Genomic DNA, 18,169 nt, shown 5'->3' on the forward strand with positions numbered 1-18,169 from the left:
TCTCTCCTCAGTCTCTCACTTTAAAGAACCACTACCACTCAATGGCGGGGGGATGCGTCCCAGTCGTGAGTGTCACCTCCACGCTGGATGGGTGGCATCCCAAAGTGGTGACGCTGGCAGAGGCCACAGAAAGCTGAGAACCCCACGGGGACACTGCTGTGCAGTGAGTCACAGTTTCAAAGTTCAGACGCCTGTGGTTCACCCCTTATTCTAAAGCACTGACGGGGAGAGGGCGGGTGGGGGGCTGGCAGCCATCCTGTAGCTGGAATATGGACTCCCATCGGTCCCTCGCCCTTTATCTCTGTCTTGTCCCACACCCCGACGTCTGCCAGAACCAGGTCACTTCCTGCTAACGTATGGAAAGCCTATCAGGCCCACCCATTGTATTTAATAAATTCTTACAGAGTTCAAAGGCCTCGCTAGTTATCATTGCACCCTGTCAGCACAACCAACTTTTGAGGGAAGTGCTAAAGCTATTAGACCCACACTTCATGTAAGGAAACTGAGGCAGAGGGGGGCAACATAACTCCCTTTCTTCCTCTCTCAGCTCAGCTGCTGCAGCCTTTCTCAGCAGCCAGTGACCCCAGAACTCCCTGGCCTGTCCTAAAGCCCAGCTCTGACCACTCATCCTCCAGCTTCAGAAGCCTTCCTCCAGCCAGAACCAAGATTCCCACCCACCTCCCCCATTGTCTTCCACCATCTCCCACAACCTGGCCCTGACCTGACTTTCCAGAATCTCTTCTCTCCGCTGGTCTTCACTGCCTGTGTCCTGAGTCTCGATCAGCCCTTAGGGTGATCACGCCTGCTCTCCCCCACACTGCCCCTGGGCCATCCTTCCGCCCTCACAGAGACCCCACCCATCTTACCAGACCCCACTGCCCAGCACCAGACCAGTTCTTCCTGTTGCCCCGTGATACTTATGCCTGGATAACTGGAGCAGGAGGGTTTCTAGCTAGCAGCTGTGGCTACTCATGCCCTTGCCCTGTGCCTCCTTGACTGGCAATGTCTCCAGCTTCCTCCCTGTTACTCTGCCCTGCTCTCTCCTCGCCCCCACGCCCCACCTGCTCAACCACATCGCCTCCCTTCTGGCAGCACCAGCAGTCAAAGGTCTACCTTCACTTCCCCCCCGGCAGGCATGGGCCCAGTGGGCTGAACTGAGACCATCCCTCTGCTCCCCTCGCCTCTCCCTCACCAGACCTCAAGGGCATGCTTGGCACAGGAAGGGGAGGAGAGCTAGTGGGCACAGCTGAGACCGAGGCCGCTGAGGCCTGGTCTCCCACACCCAGAGCCCTTCCTGTGGCTGGTGCTGTTTCCCTGTGGAACCATGAGAGCAATGACGGCCTCCCGATGAGAACTTGCTCCATGTCAGGCGGCAGCCCTCCGACCTTCAGAAGCTTAGGTGGTATCCTCATTATCCCCCAGCATTGTTCCCCCCAATTCATCAAATAGGAAAGTGAGGCTCAGACCAATAAGAGTCGTGAGCAGCAGCACAAAGCTAGGAAGAGACAGATCTAGATCTGAACCCAGCCCTGGCTTCCAGAGGCTGTTAGCCCCTGCCGCGGGTCCCCGTTCACTTTAGAACCAGGGGGGTTGAGAGACCCCACCTGTGGGTGTGCAGAGAGCACTGGGCTTAATGGAGAGCAGAGAGGAAGGCTTGAGCTTCAACCCCTCGGCCGATTCATCACTCGGCAGCTCCTGGGAACCACTTCGGTGGTTTTGACCATCACGCATGTGAATTACTTTTATTCCTAGTCAAATATTTAATTTCTACCCACAATGGACAGTTGGTTAAAGGCAGGAAGCATTAAGGAACACTGATATTAAAAGGCTCGTTTGAACATCCACGGGGTGATATTCAGCACATTTGTCTGGATGCTCTTCCCTGACCCAGCGCCCCTGAACCCCAGCAGGGTGGAGTATGGTGGCTCCTGGCCCAGCTGGAGGGCACTAACCCTGCAAATCCCTGACTCTGCTTGTAGGGAGTCTAGACCCTCCTTGCACACCCTCCTGTTTGGGCAGAAGTGACTCTAAGTGCTTCCTGAAAATTCTTGGGTCTTGTCATTTAGAAACAAAGCAAGAAAATTACACAAACAAACCAGTTGATTTTTTATAAAAGAAAAAAGAAGAAGAAAAGAGAAAACAAACAATTCCAAAGAATGGGCCGCAAAATCAGTTTTTGCTTTTTTCTGCTTAGTATGCCTTATATAGTCAAGCTTTAGCTTACATTTTAGGATGTATCTGAAGCCAAAGCCACAATGGAACGGTGATATGTCATTTTGAAATTTCTTTGCAGAAAGTCATGCTTTTGCTTTCATAACTCATTTACAATAAATGAAGGAGAAGGCGTCGCTTGATAAATGGGGGGAAGCTAAATTTTGCCTTTATTCATGAATGCTATTAAGGATCATATTAAACATGAGCCTTGTAATTTGCTCCCAATAACGTAGCAGCCTCAAAGCTGTGTTTTACTTAAAATAACTTCTTTATCATATGCCATCAAAAATAAAGTGTTTTTTTAATTCTTAAGAGTGTTCATAAGATGAATCCATGAGCAATTTTCTCAAATCTAAAGGGTTGAGCAAAGCTGCAGTCAGCCAACTAAACCCTCAGCTTCCACAGGCATAAAGATAAATTTAAAAAAAAAGAAATGATATTGAGGACTCCTGGAAGGTGCCATATAGACAAGGTCTTGCTTTGAGAAACAGCCCACAGGCAGGTTTTATCCAAAAGGGTAAACTGATTTGCTCCTAGTGGTATACAGTGTCCACCCAGGCCTGTGTCTTCCGGAAGTGGGAGATTCAGTTACCCTGCAGACTGTGGCCGGAAGTTCCATCCAGAACTGCCTGAGGGTCTCAAGTGCACAAAGGCGGGATTCTGCAGTTTCTTCTGAGGCAGGACCTCTGTGGTCAGTTTCGTTGCATTTTGTTGGGTTTGCCAGGTACAGAGAAACAGAAATATGGCCACCACACCTCCAATGAGCCTGGAATTACTTCTAGAGTGCCTGTTTGACTTCTTATCATCCTTCTCTCTCTTTTTTTAAGATTTATTTATTTGTGCATACAGAGCTGGGGTGCAGGCCAGAGGTGCAGGGAGAGTGAGAGGCTTCACCAGAGACAGAGTGGGGAACAGAATAGGCAGACTGAGGAAGTACACTGCTGAGGGCAACAGCGGGCGGGTCCGGAGAGGTCTGTGTGCCATGTGGGTCACCTCTAGGGCCGGGATCGAACTCACACTGAAGTGACTTTAGCTTCTCAGTGCTGTGCTTTAACCTGCTGCGCCACCAGGAAGGGCCTCCTCCTGTTTTAACCAAGCCCCACTCATTCTTCACAACACTTAATTTTGACAAAATTTCAGAGTTACCAAAAAGTAGCAAGAATTCCTGTATAATTTTCCCCTAGATTCTTTGTCTTTCTTTCATGTACATTTTTTTCTGACCCAAGAAGGGTAAGTTGCCATAATGATGCCTTTTCACTGCTCGAACTTCACAGCATATCTCTTTAGAACAAAGATCTTTTTTCATCACCATGAATAATGATCAAAACCAGGAGACTAACGTGGGTGTGACACTGCCACCCACTCTTCAGTCTCCAGGGGTCCTAGGTCAGGGGTTACACTCTGTGGTGACCTGGCTTGAGTTTCTTTCCACCTGAGAACATTTCTCAAGACTGTACTTTAGGACTTTGTTTGTTTCCAGAATGGCTGTCTGTAGACAGTCCCTCCTGTTGGGTTTGTCTGATGTTTCCTCATTAGATTTGGGTGATGTGCGTGCGTGATGTCATGTTCTTCTCAGGACATCAAATCAGGAGCACACCTTGGCCAGACCCCTCATCCCATGACTGGCGATGTGAACTTTGATTTCTTGGTTAAAGTGGTGTCTGCCAAGTTTCTCCACCATAAAGTTTTGAATGTTCCCTTTGCAATTGAGAAACAGCTTGTGGGGAGATCCTCTGAGGCTATGCCAATATTCTGTTTTTCCTCAGACTTTCACCCACTGGCCTCCATTGATGATTTCTGCCTGAAACAATTACTATAATGAGGGTCACTCAATGATTTTCTAATTCCATCCTTCCTTCTCAATGTCCTAGTTGACTTTGGATGGTCAAGGAGAGTCTCCAGTGAGAACTCCCCTTCTGGCCTCAGGACCCCAGCTTTTGGGGTCTAGGGGGGGGATAAGTCCTCTCACCTATCTGAACACCTGAGTACACACAGGATTGCTGGCGGATATCCGGTGAAGGGGAAGACTTGGAACAAGGTACCTTGTTCCAAGTGCCCCTGCGCTTTGGAATATTCTAATGCAGGAAACCATGTGCTGGGATGTGCGTCCCGAGACGACCCCTTGGGGGTGGGGTCCTTGATGTGCATGAAGCTATCGAGTGTATCTCCCTCCGCCATCATGACTCGCCGCTCGGCCTTGTCAGTTCCACCAGCCCTGGCTGAAAAGTGGGGCCCGTGTGAGGCCCTGCTCCGGCTAACTCCATTCCACATTTCCTCTCCTTCCCAGGCTGGAAAAAAACAGCCCTTCAGGGACAGAGCAAACCTGTCAATAATGAAGTTGTGAGAGTGGAGGCTGCCCAGGGAGGGTGGCGGGTGTGACTGCTGATACACTGGAAGCCGGCAGTGTCTCCCCGGGGAGCCCGAGAGCTCCGGTGCTCGCTGCCCACTCTCCAGACCACCGCAGGAACGCTGGCCACCTCTACTTCCCACAGGGCAGCCATCTTTCCTTCGCCAGAGGGCCAAGGCTGACCGACTAGGCCAGGTGCCCTCCAGGGCTCAGCTGAGGCAAAGGGCGGGGAGGGAACAAGGTTTATCATGAGCCCTGAGGTCATCCCTTTCAGCACTGCCCCTTGCCTGTTTTCCAGTCCAAAGAGTCCTGTGATTAATAAGACAACTGAGGAACAGAGAGGTTAGGCGGCTGGTCTGAGACCACCTAAGATAAAGGCAAAAACCAGAGAATAAACTCAGGTGTGTCTGCTGCCTCTCCAGATGAGGGCTCTTTGGAGGGCTGCTGGAATCCAGGAGGACTTCCAGGAGGAGGTGTTCTTTGCAGCATGGACAGGTTAGGGATAGGTGGTCTCCATAGGTAAGAGTTGGCCAATAATTGGACACTTCCAGTGACAGTAGGCTCACTACTTTTGCAGACAAGTCCCTCCATGTGGGATATATCTCCCCTTAAGGAAGTTCCTCCTTTAGATGAACTCAGACTGTGCTTCTGACCTTCCGTTTCCCATAGTTCTGCAGATCTTGGCAGCTGGTCACACCTGGGGTTGAAACAAGTCTGAGGGGACTTTCTCTCCAGCCTGCTTTCTCTGTGTCCTGCCTGTCCCAGTTTGAGGGCTGTGCCATCACATGGAGATGGCAAGATTTGCAAGGCTAGTTCTCTACTGATTCTAAAGGCAGCACATGGCAAGATAACATGGTGCCAACTGAGGCTCATTGGCCAGCAACAGCAGACATTGACAACCGGGCTTTAGGCAGGGAGTCATTGCAGGTGGCCCCTAAGCCTAGGGCACCCCCTTGGGCGAATGGTGGTGAGTATTCAGTGATAAGAAACTATGTCCAAAATGCAGCCCTTAGGATACAAAACTAGGGCAGAAGTTAGAAGCTGGACATCCTGGAACTTCTTCCTTCATCCATAACACTTGCAGCAGCTTGTTTCCCCACGGCTCTGTCCTCAGACCTGCACGACACCCTCTGCGTAGCTGAGAAAAATGCACAACATAATATTATTGCAAGCAACCCCTAAGGTAACACCTGACTTAAAACTCACTGGCACCCCATGAGATGAGCACGCTCTTTGTACCCATTTGACAAATGAAGTTAAGGCCAAGAGAGGTTAAGGAGCTTGCCCAATGGATAGCCAGAAGTGAACTTTGGGGGTGCGGCTCCTGACCCCATACTTTGGCTACGATGGGATGTTGCCCTCTTAGTAAATACCCTGAGCACCTTCCATATTCCAGGCAGTAGACTATGGAATCCCATATTCCTCCCACTGTGTGGGAGGCCACACCGTGGGGCAAGTTCATGCCCATGGCCAGCCCTCCCATTATTGAGGAAGAGTGGTGGGAGGCTCTCCAGGTTCCAGAAAGTGGCATATTCAGATTTTGCTTCCCGGTATGGATTCACGTGACTCAGTTTAGCCACGGGAAGCTAGCAATAGCAAATAGAGCATCCTGGTTGACACAGACCTACATCTGCCCTCCAGCCTCTGAGTAAGCACCCAGGATGGGCACTGAGTATGGAGAATGTCAGGACGTGCTGGCAGGTTGCGCCAGGGGCCCTCAGGCCAGACCTCGGACACTGCTGGACTTGGCTGGGCAGGGCGGAAGGGCGCGGGCCTTCCCCTTGAAGCGCTCCGCCAGGGCCACGCATGCTCTTCCCATGATGTCACACTGCCTCTGAATGCACGAGGCCAGGGATTCTTGGAATGCCTGATTCTTCCTGGAACAAAATGCTACCTCATATTCATACTGTGCCTTTGTTCTCAGAGGCCTCCCTGCTTGATTGTGCTGTCATTCAGACAGCCTGTCACCAGACCAGAATGCAGAGGAAGTAGGGGCTCACCTGAGTGAGAACTCCACGTTCCCATTCTGCAGGTGAGAATGCTAAGGCAAGGGCAAGCCCCCCAGTACATTGGTGCCAGCTGTGGACTGAAAGCCCTCGATTGTGGGGGGCAGAGTGTGGGGGGGTGTTAAGAAACATGCCCAAGGAAAGCCTCAGCAACAGAGTGAAATTCAGAGCCTCAACAGTACCCCAAAGGTAGCGCTTCCCATGCCGCCCCAGGTTGGAGGAGGTACAGACGCTGCAGCCAGCATCTCTGTCCCTCCCGCAGGGTGCAGCAGTGAAGTTAGAAGCCTATTGGCAAGCTTGACCCCCCCCCTGCCCTGCTCCATGGTCCCAGCCACAGAAACTAGCAGTGTGTTTGTTGGGGGGGCAGGGGGGTGGGTAGAAGGATTGTTCCCAGCAAAGATGGAAACCCCAGGGCCACACGTGGCTTCTGTGGTTTTCCCCAGACGTAGTGGAGCCAAGGCAGGGAGGCCAGATTTCCAAACCTAGACCCAGAGCTGCCATCCAGACCCTCCTAGTCTCTCCCCTCGGCTGCTCCCAGCAGCCTCCAGCACCACCCCGGCCTTTGCGTCTGTGCGCCTAACCCTGCTTCCTCTAAAGGCTGCCAACCCACACCCCTGCCCCCACTGCCTCGGGCCAAGGTCTGGGGTCCCCTGGACATGGATCTCAGTGGCTCTGCAGTGCAGGCTGTCCCAGGCCCTCAGGACCCTGGGACAGGATTCAGAACCTTAGGCAGAACAGTGTGGTGACTGTGGACATATATTCTTAGACCAAGCTACTTAAATTCAAACCCAAGCTTTGCCTCTTGCAAGCTGTGTGGCCTTGGGCAAGCACTTACCCTGTCTGAGCCTCACTGACCTCTCTGTACAAGTGCCCCATGTCCCTCCTCCTTAAGGTTCAATGGAAGCTGTGCTCTGGCCAGACTAAGACAGACCGTGTGTTTATCTCCACTTCCTTTCCTTGGCGACGTTTGTCCCTGGCTGTCTGCGGACACCTGTTACGGCAATGAATGGATCTTAAGCTCCCAAGGCACATACAGCCCTGTGTCCGAGTCATCGCTCTGTCCCCAGCACCTGGTACAATCCCTGGCACATTGGAGCCTCACTTGAGGCATGAGTGAGTGCCCTCACTCCTAAATACTGAGGGAGACTTATAGAAGGTTCTGGTCCATTCAAAGGAAGTAGATGCTTTTGAGGGCAGACAGTGGGAACAAACAAGCCTTCAGATTAGGAGTTATGAAGACAGCAAGCCTGAGAGGGAAGCTGGAACAGAGGAGTCTTCTGGGCAGATCTGGGCCTACAGGCACGAGAGGGGTTAAGGGCCGTGCTGAGGGCTCCTTGGGAACAACTGAATGGCGTGTTATCCCCACTCTTAGCAGCCTCTGTTGCAGGAGCTGTGTGACCTAGGGAGAGGAGGCCCACTGAGGCCTCTACTAACTCCAGGCAGACCCATATCTCAGAAGGCGTGTAATGAACGGAGCAGTACGTGAACCGACCTTCTCCTGCATCACTCATTCCTTCCTTCATTTCTTCATCACGCTCTAGTTTAGCTCTAGGTGAGGAAAGTCTCTCCCTGCCCACAGGGAGCAGAGGAACTAAACCCTCCCACTTCCACTCCACAGCATCCCTCAGGCTAGGAACACATCTGGTTTCTCAAGTTTCAGTCCATGCAGCAAAACAACCAACTTCTTGCTGGACATTTGGTCTTCGCTGGCGCAGCTCTCCATCTTGAATTATTTCCAACCGAACTCTGAGTGGAAGGAGAGTCACGTGGTCTGTTGGAGGGGAAGAGCCTGACCTTCCGAGGCTCAGGAGCTTCCCCGTGCACGTGTTGGGGCGCGCAGTGGGCCTCTCGGAACACCAGCTGCTGGTGACGGCTGCTGTTACATCGTGATGTCCATGCTGGCAGTTATAGTGACTCGGTTGTCTCAACTTTGCGGTGATGACCCTGGAGTCCTCCAGAGAGCACCAAGTGCTCAGACAAGTGACTGTTAAATGATAAAGTGCTTCAAGTGGGAGGGTTTAGTTCCTCTGCTCCCTGTGGGCAGGGAGAGACTTTCCTCACCTGATGCCTGAAGCACTTTAAAGTGCTCAGAGATTCTGATGCTTTGCCACTGACTAGCTGGGCAATCCTTGGGGAGGGAAGCGCCCTCTCTAAACCTCGGTTTTCTCATCTGTAAAACTGTCCACTGTCACTTGTGCAATCCTCACAGCCACCCTTGAGTTGGGGGCAGAGACCCAGAGAGGGGAAATCTCTCAGAGCCACAACTGTGAGTGGCCAAGCCAGGCTCCGAACTGGCCGCAGGCTTGAAGACAGACACATGAGGGAGGAGCGTCCTGGATGGAGCTCCATCAGCTAATTAAGGCCCAAGGCCATAGTAGGTGCTCGACTAATACTGAGCACAGTGTTCCTGTCCCTGTGTCAAGTCAGGGTCCTGTTGCTTCCCTCTGTTGGCTCCAGGAAGATAGAAGTGAGTCTCCTCCATGCTTTCCTTCACTGAGCTTCCCAGTTAGTCTGCACACCGGGGTGACCATGTGTGATGGTCATTGTTTGCAGACCTCAGATACCAACCTTTAGCTCCACAGCCTCAACCTGGGTCTCTCCTCGCTCCTGCCTTGTCCCTGTAGCTGGAAGGGGGGACCCACGCTAGGCATGTGTAGGGGGGCAGGAATGGAGGCGCCTCAGCCCGTAATAAGCAGTCATCACTTTTCCTGAAGGCAAGAAATATGAGCCAATGCATAGTTTCAAAACCACTTGCCCTAGGAATTTTGCTTCCAGAAATTTTTAAGCAGACCTACAAATTATGTGGTAAAGTATCCGACATGGAGAGAACCATTAGAAGTCTGTGGCCCTCAGAATATCTAGTTGGGAACGATTATAAAATTTAAAAAAAAAAAATGAACAGAGAGTCGTTGTCTGCTGTTCAAACCATTTTTTACAACAAGATCTGAAGTTAGTCTCCCGACTCCCACCTCCCAAAATGCAGCTGTGGTGTTCTGAGAACTTTTTTTTTTTTTTATTAAAAGAGAGCAGTTTTCCAGTGAAACAAGACATCTGATTTCAGAACCCAAAGAAGAAAGAATCAACTAAATGAGTGATGGAAAAAGCATACTGACAATTTCCATTCTTAAAAAAAAAAAGGCATTATTTCCCTAACAGCAGGTGTTGCCAGTAGCACAAGTGGAATATTAATCTTATCTCCTAAGCTGTCCCTCCCCTCCCCCTGACCCCACCACCGGAGAAAGCTCCCCCGAGAGGTTAGGCGTAAGCCAGCAGCGATGGGGTGCTGCCCCTTCACTGGTGACGCCGCGTAACTACATGCCCAGGGCGTCTCCAAAACCTAGACCCACATATCCATGTATCTGAGACCAAATGTGGCTTCCTGTTCTGCTGCTGGGAGCAAAAGCAGCCCCCTTCCAGCCTGGCCAAACCTAAACCCACAGGTCTTGTGGTAAACAGCCAGCTGGCCCCTGCAGGGAGGTACCCACGAAACCCAGCGCCAGCAAACACAGCACAGAGAGAGCTGGTTTGGGCCAGCTTGACTGGGGGCCACTAACCAAAATTTGTGAAGGACCAAAGCAAGGAAGCCCAGGTCTCCGTTGTGCGGGACCACGGCCCAGCCCCAAGTTCGCTCCAGCGGTTGGGGCCCTCTCAGCCCCTTCCCAGACAAAGGGCACAAGCCTCATGTGGCCACACCACACAGGTCTAGAGGCTGTGCAGTCCTCTCTCTAGTGCCCTGCTCTGAGGATGCATGGTACAGACAGGAGGTGGGTCCTGGGTCAGCAGGCAGGCTGGACACACTCCCAAGAGCCTCTTCAAGGCCTTTGATGTGGAGCTTCGCCTCACAGAGACTCAGTTCGCCTGGGAAGAAAAGGTCCTGCCTGCGCACAGACACCTGTCCAGCCATCACTGGCCCTGAGACCTGCACAGGCAGTGGCGTCTAGCTCTTTCTTGCCTCCTCAGGCTCTCAGCCAGTCTCATTTGCCACCCAGCTCTACATCAGCCTGCCTCCTTTTGAATGATTACTCTTGCTCTCAGTTGGAGGAGGCCCATTGCGGGTGGACCCCAGGTCTCCCCCCCTGCCCACCCCAGGGGCCTCTCCATCTAAGCGAAGCAGCTCTGCCTGGGCAGTGAGTCGAGAAGGCCTCCTGGTGCCAGAGATTTGGAGGGAACAAGTCCCAGCCTTCCCACTGCTGTATTAAGAGGACTGGCCGACCCGGGCTCTTTCAAACAGGGGGAGGCAGAATCCCAGGTCCCCAAAATTTCTAGGAATGGACAGCAGAACCTCTGCACACCTCGCTGATCTCTTTCTGAGCCTTTGGCCACCGACCATGTAGAAATGACCTCTTCCTCCTCCACATGGAGAGAAGGTTTTTTGGGTTTTTTCCCCCCACTTTGCTTTGTTTTGTTTGGGAGGGGGGAGAGGATGTCAGGCAGAGAAAGGGAAATCCCTGCTTTGGCACGTGGGAAGAACTTCTCAAGACAGATGCTGGGAAGGGCTTGGTCAGCCTGCCTTTGGGGACATTCCTTGGGCCGATGCTTCAGGCACCACAAAAATTCTAAATAAGGTTGACAAACGTTGTGAGAATCAGGCATTATCTGCCAGGGAATTTCCAAGGTCCTTCTCTGGGCTTCAAAATTACTCACACTCAAAGAACAAAGAGAAAGGAAGGAGGAAGAGCCAATTAGTTTAAAGTAATTGAAAAATAAATGTAGGGAGAATTCACAGAAAGTCACAGGCACAAGGCACTCTGGGGCCTGGGGCGGTGGGGGGGGGGGGCAGTGGTGTTTCTTGCTTGTTCACCCAGTGTGGTCTGTGTTTCTTAGGGTGAGGCCAAAGGCTGACCCATGTCTCAGGCATCGGGGTTTAGATCTGAGCCATCTGAAGACCAGTGAGTGACAGAAGCCTTGGGAGGGACTCACTTTGCTGATGGGGCCCCCCTCTGACTAGTTTTCCGGGCGTGTGTGACTGCTGACTAACCGTCTCCCCCAGAACCTCAAATATTGTGCCATTGATGATCCTTGGTGTTTGACTAAAAAAGCATTTGAGAGTGAAACTAAGTAGCTGAGGCACGCGGGAAGGGGTGGGGTGGTACACAGGCACTCCTGTCAGTTCTCTGTATAATAGCCAAGAATTGGAAACAACCCAGATGTCCTTCCGTGAGCAGATGCTTAATGCATTGCTATGTCCTCACTGCAGAATACTACTTAGCCATAAAAAGGACTGAGCTGTTGATAAATGAACCTACCTGGAAGCATCAGCAGTGCTGAGTGACACAGCTTTTCAAATGCTACAGCTTTTCAAGAATCATGGTGGTAAAAAGTCACGATCAGATGTAAATCTGTGGGTATCTCTGCTGGAACATGCATAGAATATGTTTGAAAGATCCCACGTTGGTCGCAGGTGCTGTGTCAAGACAGCCGGGGGACAGAGGCGCCACGCTCTGTGTCTCTCTGATGTTGCTTGACTCTGTTGTATCCATGCGTATTCTAATAAGCGGCTAAAGTCTTATTCTGAGTGGAGGGTTGACGTAAACCCTCTAGCATCGCAGGGACCTGTCAGTCGGATCCTCTGCTGTCCTCGGGCCCTGTGGCAGGAGGCTCTCGGTTGGTGTGTGGAATATAGAAAATATAACGAATTGATGAGTTCCTCTTTCAGTGTTGGGAAAGGGGCGCCCCGTGCGGCCTGCCCGGTGACCCTGTCTGTCTGCCCCCTTTGGCTTGCAGGCGGCAGCAGAGACCTCCAGGAGGGAACAAGTCCCAGCAGCATGGAGACCACCAGCCTGGTACTGCCAAACACAACAGGGACCACCAGAAATCCTACCAGGGCGGCTCGGCGCCCCACCCCTCAGGGAGGCCCACCCACCACGGCTACAGCCAGAACCGACGCTGGCACCACAGCAACACGAAGCACCCACCAGGGGACAAGGGGGAGGCAGGCGCCCACCGCAACGCCAAAGAGACCTTGACCATGGAGAACCCCAAACTTGAGGACGCCCTGGGGGACGCCGGGCACGGCAGCCTCGAGCCCCCCCGCAGTCCCGAGGCCCCAGCCCCGGAGGCTTCCGAAAGGCTGCCCCCTCAGCAGCCAGGGGGCCTGGAGGCCGAGAGCAAGCGTAAAGACAGTATTTTTCCCGAGCGCCTCGGGGAGCGGCCCAAAATTACCCTGCTCCAGTCTTCCAAAGACAGGCTGCGGCGAAGACTGAAAGAAAAGGTACCGGTAATTGAATTTTCGTTGTTCTCTTGCACCGGGGAGGACAGCGAGAGGTAGGCATTTTGGTAGGTAGGGTTGGGTTGGAGGGCTTGGGGCGCCCTGAGGAGGGCAGCGAGGGCTGTGGCAGCTGTGCGGGCCCATGTCACCCCTCCGCCGGAGGGCAAGCCCTCCCCAGCTACACACGCACCACTCTAGCACCGTCTGGCTCCTCTCCTGACAGCCCCCCTCCCCAAGAGGCCTCTTCGGGGCACTTGACACTGTCCCCCAGTGGAAGATCAGGGGAGGAAGCGGACTGGGGGTGAGGTGGTGACAGGAGTGGAGGGAAGGCCGGGTTCTCCCGGGATCAGCACCAATTAGTGCCAAGGGGCACGTGGAGGAAACAGATTCCTCGCTAGGAACGGGACGGGACGCTTCTCCGGGGTAAGTACCAGGTGGGCTGTTGGTCCCTGTAGGGCTCAGAGCAAAGGTGAGTTGGGCAGGGTGTAGCAGGTGGCATCAGCCTTGCTGTTGCCCTCTTTTATCTGCCAAAGAGGTCAGCTCAGGGACAAAGTTTAAGGAGGCCCTCACTGTGTCACACAAGTGCTGACTCTGTGTGGGCAGGCTCGAGAGTGAGCGCTTCCTTAAATGTTGCTCCCAGGGGAGTTTCTCTCTTTACCCTGATCTTGGTCCTGGTCTCCAGAGTCTGGTTCACAAACCCAAGAAGAGATAAGCAGCCCCCCAGCACCGCCAAGCCTCAAACACAGGAATGGGGATCTGGCCTTTGCAGCATCGAGGCCCTCATGCTCACCCTAGGGCCCCCTTCCCCAACCCAGGGGTGCAGGTCAAGTCACCTTGGAGAACAATTCCAAGAAAGGCTGATCTGCCCCCAGCTCTTCCTACAGCCTCCAGAGCCCCCGGAACCCCCATCTGGGGCTTCTGTAGCACTGAGGTTTGGGGTCTCTCCCAGCTTTCTCCACTGCCTTCTTAACTGTTCTCCCCTAAGCCCAGGCTCTGCTCCACACGCAGGCAGGACAAAGCAGATCACAGATTTTCCTGCATCAACTCTGGAAGCTGCCGTGATGCTCCTGAGTCTTGCACAGCCCAAACCCTCTCCCACCATGCCCTGTGGGGCCCCCGCTGTAAAGGAAAGCCTCCCTCACTTCCCCACGTCCCAAGCCTGGGAGAGGGTCCTGAATGATGGCCAGTGTGTGGTCATTGCCTGAAATGCTTCCAGGGCAGGCTGAGGTAGCTTGGCCAGGGAAGGAGGATTGTTACCTAATCTCTCCAGTTCTACAAGTGTTGTCGCGGTGCTGCAGCATGGAAGCCACACAGGCTGCAGAGACCAGCAAGCAGGAAGCCAGGCTCTGTCTTTGCTCTGCATTTGACTGCAAGGGGACCCTGGGCTGGTCACCTGACCTCTCTGAGCCTTCGTGGGTAGCTATTATTCTACACACAGTTACTGTTCTATATATTTCTAATTATATACATACTATTTTTAGTATTCTGTGCTATTATTCTATATACTTTTGCACCTGTTCTATGCATAACTACCAGGTGTCTGGGGAGTAGTGTGGATAAGGGGGTAGACAGAACAGGTGAGGACATCCCTAACATCCCCAAGGTGGCTGCACGCCCTCCCTCACAGAAGGCTCCTGGACCAGCAAGTGCAGAGTTTGAGCAACAAAGGGTTCAAGGAAGCTCAGCCAGCTGGTCTCATCCCGTTGTGTCACCACTGAGGGAACCAAGGCTCAGCGAGGGAAACCACTTGCCCAAAGTGATACAGTGAGATATAGAAGCGAGCTCTGAGCCCCTCCCCAGGCTTCCCCCAGAGCTCTCCTTGTGAAGAAGCCAGGTGCAAGACTCTATTTTCTGACTCCCCTACCTTGTCTTTGATCTCCTATCCCAGCAGTCAGTAGATGGAATTCTTGGCCAGCAGTCTGCTGTGTTTGCGTGAATACTTGTGACCAGCCAGGCCTGGTCAGGGATTTTGTCTGAAGTCACCCTCCTCGAGTGCCACCATCCTAGTGGCACACCGGGGATCCCTCTGCAGAAGATATATAGTGTTTTTGTGTGGAAAAATCAGCACAGTGTCCATAGCTTACAGAGCAGGGCCACAAATGCCGGGAGCCCTGTACTCAGAGGACAGGGTCGCCCTTACAGGCTGCCTCTAGCCCACACAGCAGGCATGTGCTATTATTCTATATACTTTTGCACCTGTTCTATGCATAACCAGGGAGAGATGCCATCTCTCCCTGACCTAGTCTTCCCGCATCGCTCTCTCTTTGGGCCATTTATTATGGGATCCTATTCCCTCTTCTACATGTTTCATTAAGTTTCTATAGTGAAACAGTTGATGGACAATAGGCCAAGGCAGAATTACGTGAGAATCCTGGGTAAGAGCTGGAACTTGCCAGAGGATACGCCCAGGGTGTCTTAGAAGCCAAGAAAAAGTCACAGAGATCTCTAGAGTCTGAGGGTTCTTAGTGGGGGGTCAGCATGCCCAGGGGAACCAGACCTCAGGTTCAGCCTTGCAGGGTGGGTCCTCCCTGGGGATGGCCAGCCTCCCTCCACCAGCCACTCCGTCATCGAAACTCAGCTCCACTCAGGCACAACGGGTCTGTCTCTCATACCCCTAGGATGAAGTGACAGTGGAGACGACCAACCCTCAGCACAGCAAGATGGACAAGTTGATCGAGATCCTGAACAGCATGCGGAACAACAGCAGCGACGTGGACGCCAAGCTCACCACCTTCATGGAGGAGGCCCAGGACTCCACCAACTCTGAGGAGATGCTGGGAGAGATCGTACGGACCATCTACCAGAAGGCCGTGTCCGACCGCAGCTTCGCCTTCACCGCAGCCAAGCTCTGCGACAAGATGGCGCTCTTCATGGTGGAGGGGACCAAGTTCCGGAGCCTGCTCCTCAACATGCTTCAGGTAACCGGACACCAACAGCTGCGCCTCCCTTCCTGCCCCTCCCCGTCGGTGGGTTATTACTAGAGAGAAGGCTGCAAATTCTGACCACAGTTGAACTTTTCCCAAGTTCCACCCTTGCCCGATTAATTATAGAAAAGAAAAAGGCACTCAAGGGGCAGGAGATGAGAGGCCGGATTTGTGTGTGTTTGTGTTAGCGCTCCATGGTTACGATGCACCAATATAATTTTATAGGTGCTTCGTGTTTAACCAGCCTTTCCCTCTTTCTATTTCCATGATAAGAGGACTGGTCCTTGGTCTGAACCATACTCTGTGCTTTGACCTCTTCAAGTCTGAGCAGACAGGAACTTGTTGCGGATCTCTCTGTCGCCCTCCCCCTCCCCTGGGTGCCCTCCCTGACCCTGGCGGTGGTGCGGTTGACTGTAGCTGTTACTGAGATGGGTCTGAGCAGGAGGCAGAGGTCTTGGAGCAGGAGAGAGGCAAGGCAGCCTGTCTGCTGGGGCACTGGGCTCTCTCTGAAATCCCTTTCAGGGTACCGGGGAAGTGTGGAGCGCTAAGACTGTTCGTTGGTGCCTTCCCACTTAAAAACCCTCCACCCCCAGGAAGCTTAACCCCACTTCTCGTTCCCTCCGCCACCAAAACCAGTGTCCAGCGATGACTGCCTGTGTGAGCGTGTGGAGAGTGTGGGTCTGTGGACCAGGACTGAGCCCAGCCCTGTGGGTCATCAGTGGAAGCGGGCACCAATACCAGCTCTTCTGCCATGGGTGGTAGCAGGTGAACCGGAGGCCACAGTCTGAGTGGCATCAGGGAGAGGTAGCAGGTGGTACAGTGTGGCACCCAGGCCAGTACCCAGAGCCATCCTTGGAGAGTTTTGAGCAAGGAAAGTCACCTCTGCTCCACTGTGTTCCTTAGACAGCTGAGACACAATTCGTTTCCAGTGCAGATAAAATGGCAGCTTAATGCTCAGAAGGTGTGGAGCATCCGCAGGCCTGTGCTGTCTGGGTGACCATCCACACCACACACAGTACTTCTGAGAGTCAGAGGGTTATTCACAACCACGTCCAGGCAGCCAGCCTAGCCCAGGGCGCCATCCTGGTCTTAACCACCTGGTTTGCCGCTTGCCGTCTCCTCCCTGGAGCAGAGGGAGGAAGGAGGAGGCCCTCCACGTGCTCTCAGGCTCCATCCTGAGGCTCCTCCGCTTCCCGGGGAGCCTGCTTACTGCAACCCGAGCCATCTCTGGCCTGGCCTGCCGGCTGCTGCTCTCCAACTCCAGGCCCTGATCGGGTTCCCATTCCTGGATCGCCCTCGCTCCCCTGGTGACGAATTCCCGCATTACCTGAGGGATTTGCACATAGGGCATGTTCCTCGCGGGCCCGGAATGTCCTGGGAGAGAGTGGAGGGTGACGGTGGGAGCAGCCTGTCTGCCTCGTACTGCCAGGCAGAGGGGAGTCAGGGGCAGGATTGGCCTTTGGCCTTTGCATTTGTTCGTTTTTGGAGGACAGGATGGGGCAAGACTTCCAGACAATGGCTGCCAGCTCCAAGTAATGCAGCCAGAGCCAGCTCCAGACGCACGCAGGGCACAGGCAAGGCAGCCGAAGGGTAGCTGGCTTCAGGGGCCATGCCGGTCACAGAGCCTTCCAGCAGCCACGCTTAGCGTGGCCTTGCCCACCAGTGTCTGGCAGAGCGTGAATCCTGGGAAACACTCAGCCGAGAAGGGGTCTCTGTGGTCCCTACCCCGCTCTCCACCAGCCAAGGGGACCTCAGGAAGGGCACTCGGTCGGCTGCGTAGAACTCAATGAAGCCCTCTTTGCACTAGCTGATGACTTGTGGAATTAGTGGGCTGAGAGACAACACTTTGGCAAACACTAGCGCCTGGAAAGGACACTAAGTTAAAAGCCAGGGCTCAGTCACCATCCGCATGAGCCTGGTCCCACAGCTCCCTCTGGGGAAGTTCGTGACCACCTGGCACGTCTTGGTCCACCCTGGTACACCAGGTCCCAGCTTACAATGGCTCAACTTACCTCTGACTGACCTCACAGCGCTGTGAGAGCAGCAAGCGTTCAGGAAGAACCGTATTCCACAGTCTGAATTTTGATCCGTTCCCTAGCCAGGGACACCCCGTATGTACTCCCTTGGGAGCCTGAGCAGTGGCAGGCCCCGCTGGCCACAAGATCACGAGGGCAAACAACCTCCTAGCTATTCTGAGCCTCCCAGAAGAGAAGAATTGATGCCCCTGTCTCTGTCGCATCCCCACCATCCAGCAGTTGATCTTTGTTCAATGCTTTGAACATTCTCCAGATCCCAGGTGGATCCGGATCCACGCTCGTGGTGCAAACCCATGCAACCATCCTGGTGTGCACTTTCGGGAAAGATTCGGTAGCTTACCAGGAGACACGCAACTCTGTTAGAAAGCAGGCGTTGTGTCGGGTGACGCGGCCTGCCTGTAAGCTAGTGGAAATGTTCCGAGCAGGCGCAAGGT

At 53.4% G+C, this 18,169-nt stretch overlaps 1 protein-coding gene across 7 annotated transcripts in view; it reads left to right on the forward strand.

The window, feature by feature from the left end:
- Window positions 1-18,169, forward strand: part of CTIF (CBP80/20-dependent translation initiation factor) — a 247,013-nt gene that overhangs the window by 152,309 nt on the left and 76,535 nt on the right. For 5 of the 7 annotated variants that reach the window (XM_012725942.1, XM_012725945.1, XM_004683889.2 and 2 more), the window contains 2 exons: window positions 12,292-12,784; window positions 15,394-15,693. In XM_012725942.1, coding sequence (XP_012581396.1) covers window positions 12,292-12,784; window positions 15,394-15,693 — 793 coding nt within the window. The remainder of the gene's footprint in view (window positions 1-12,291; window positions 12,785-15,393; window positions 15,694-18,169) is intronic. The other 2 variants (XM_012725944.1, XM_004683890.2) reach the window with 1 other exon arrangement.

Source organism: Condylura cristata, unplaced genomic scaffold (assembly GCF_000260355.1).
Source record: "Condylura cristata isolate star-nosed mole 26May11 unplaced genomic scaffold, ConCri1.0 scaffold00016, whole genome shotgun sequence".
In the NCBI taxonomy this organism is placed as follows: Eukaryota; Metazoa; Chordata; class Mammalia; order Eulipotyphla; family Talpidae; genus Condylura; species Condylura cristata.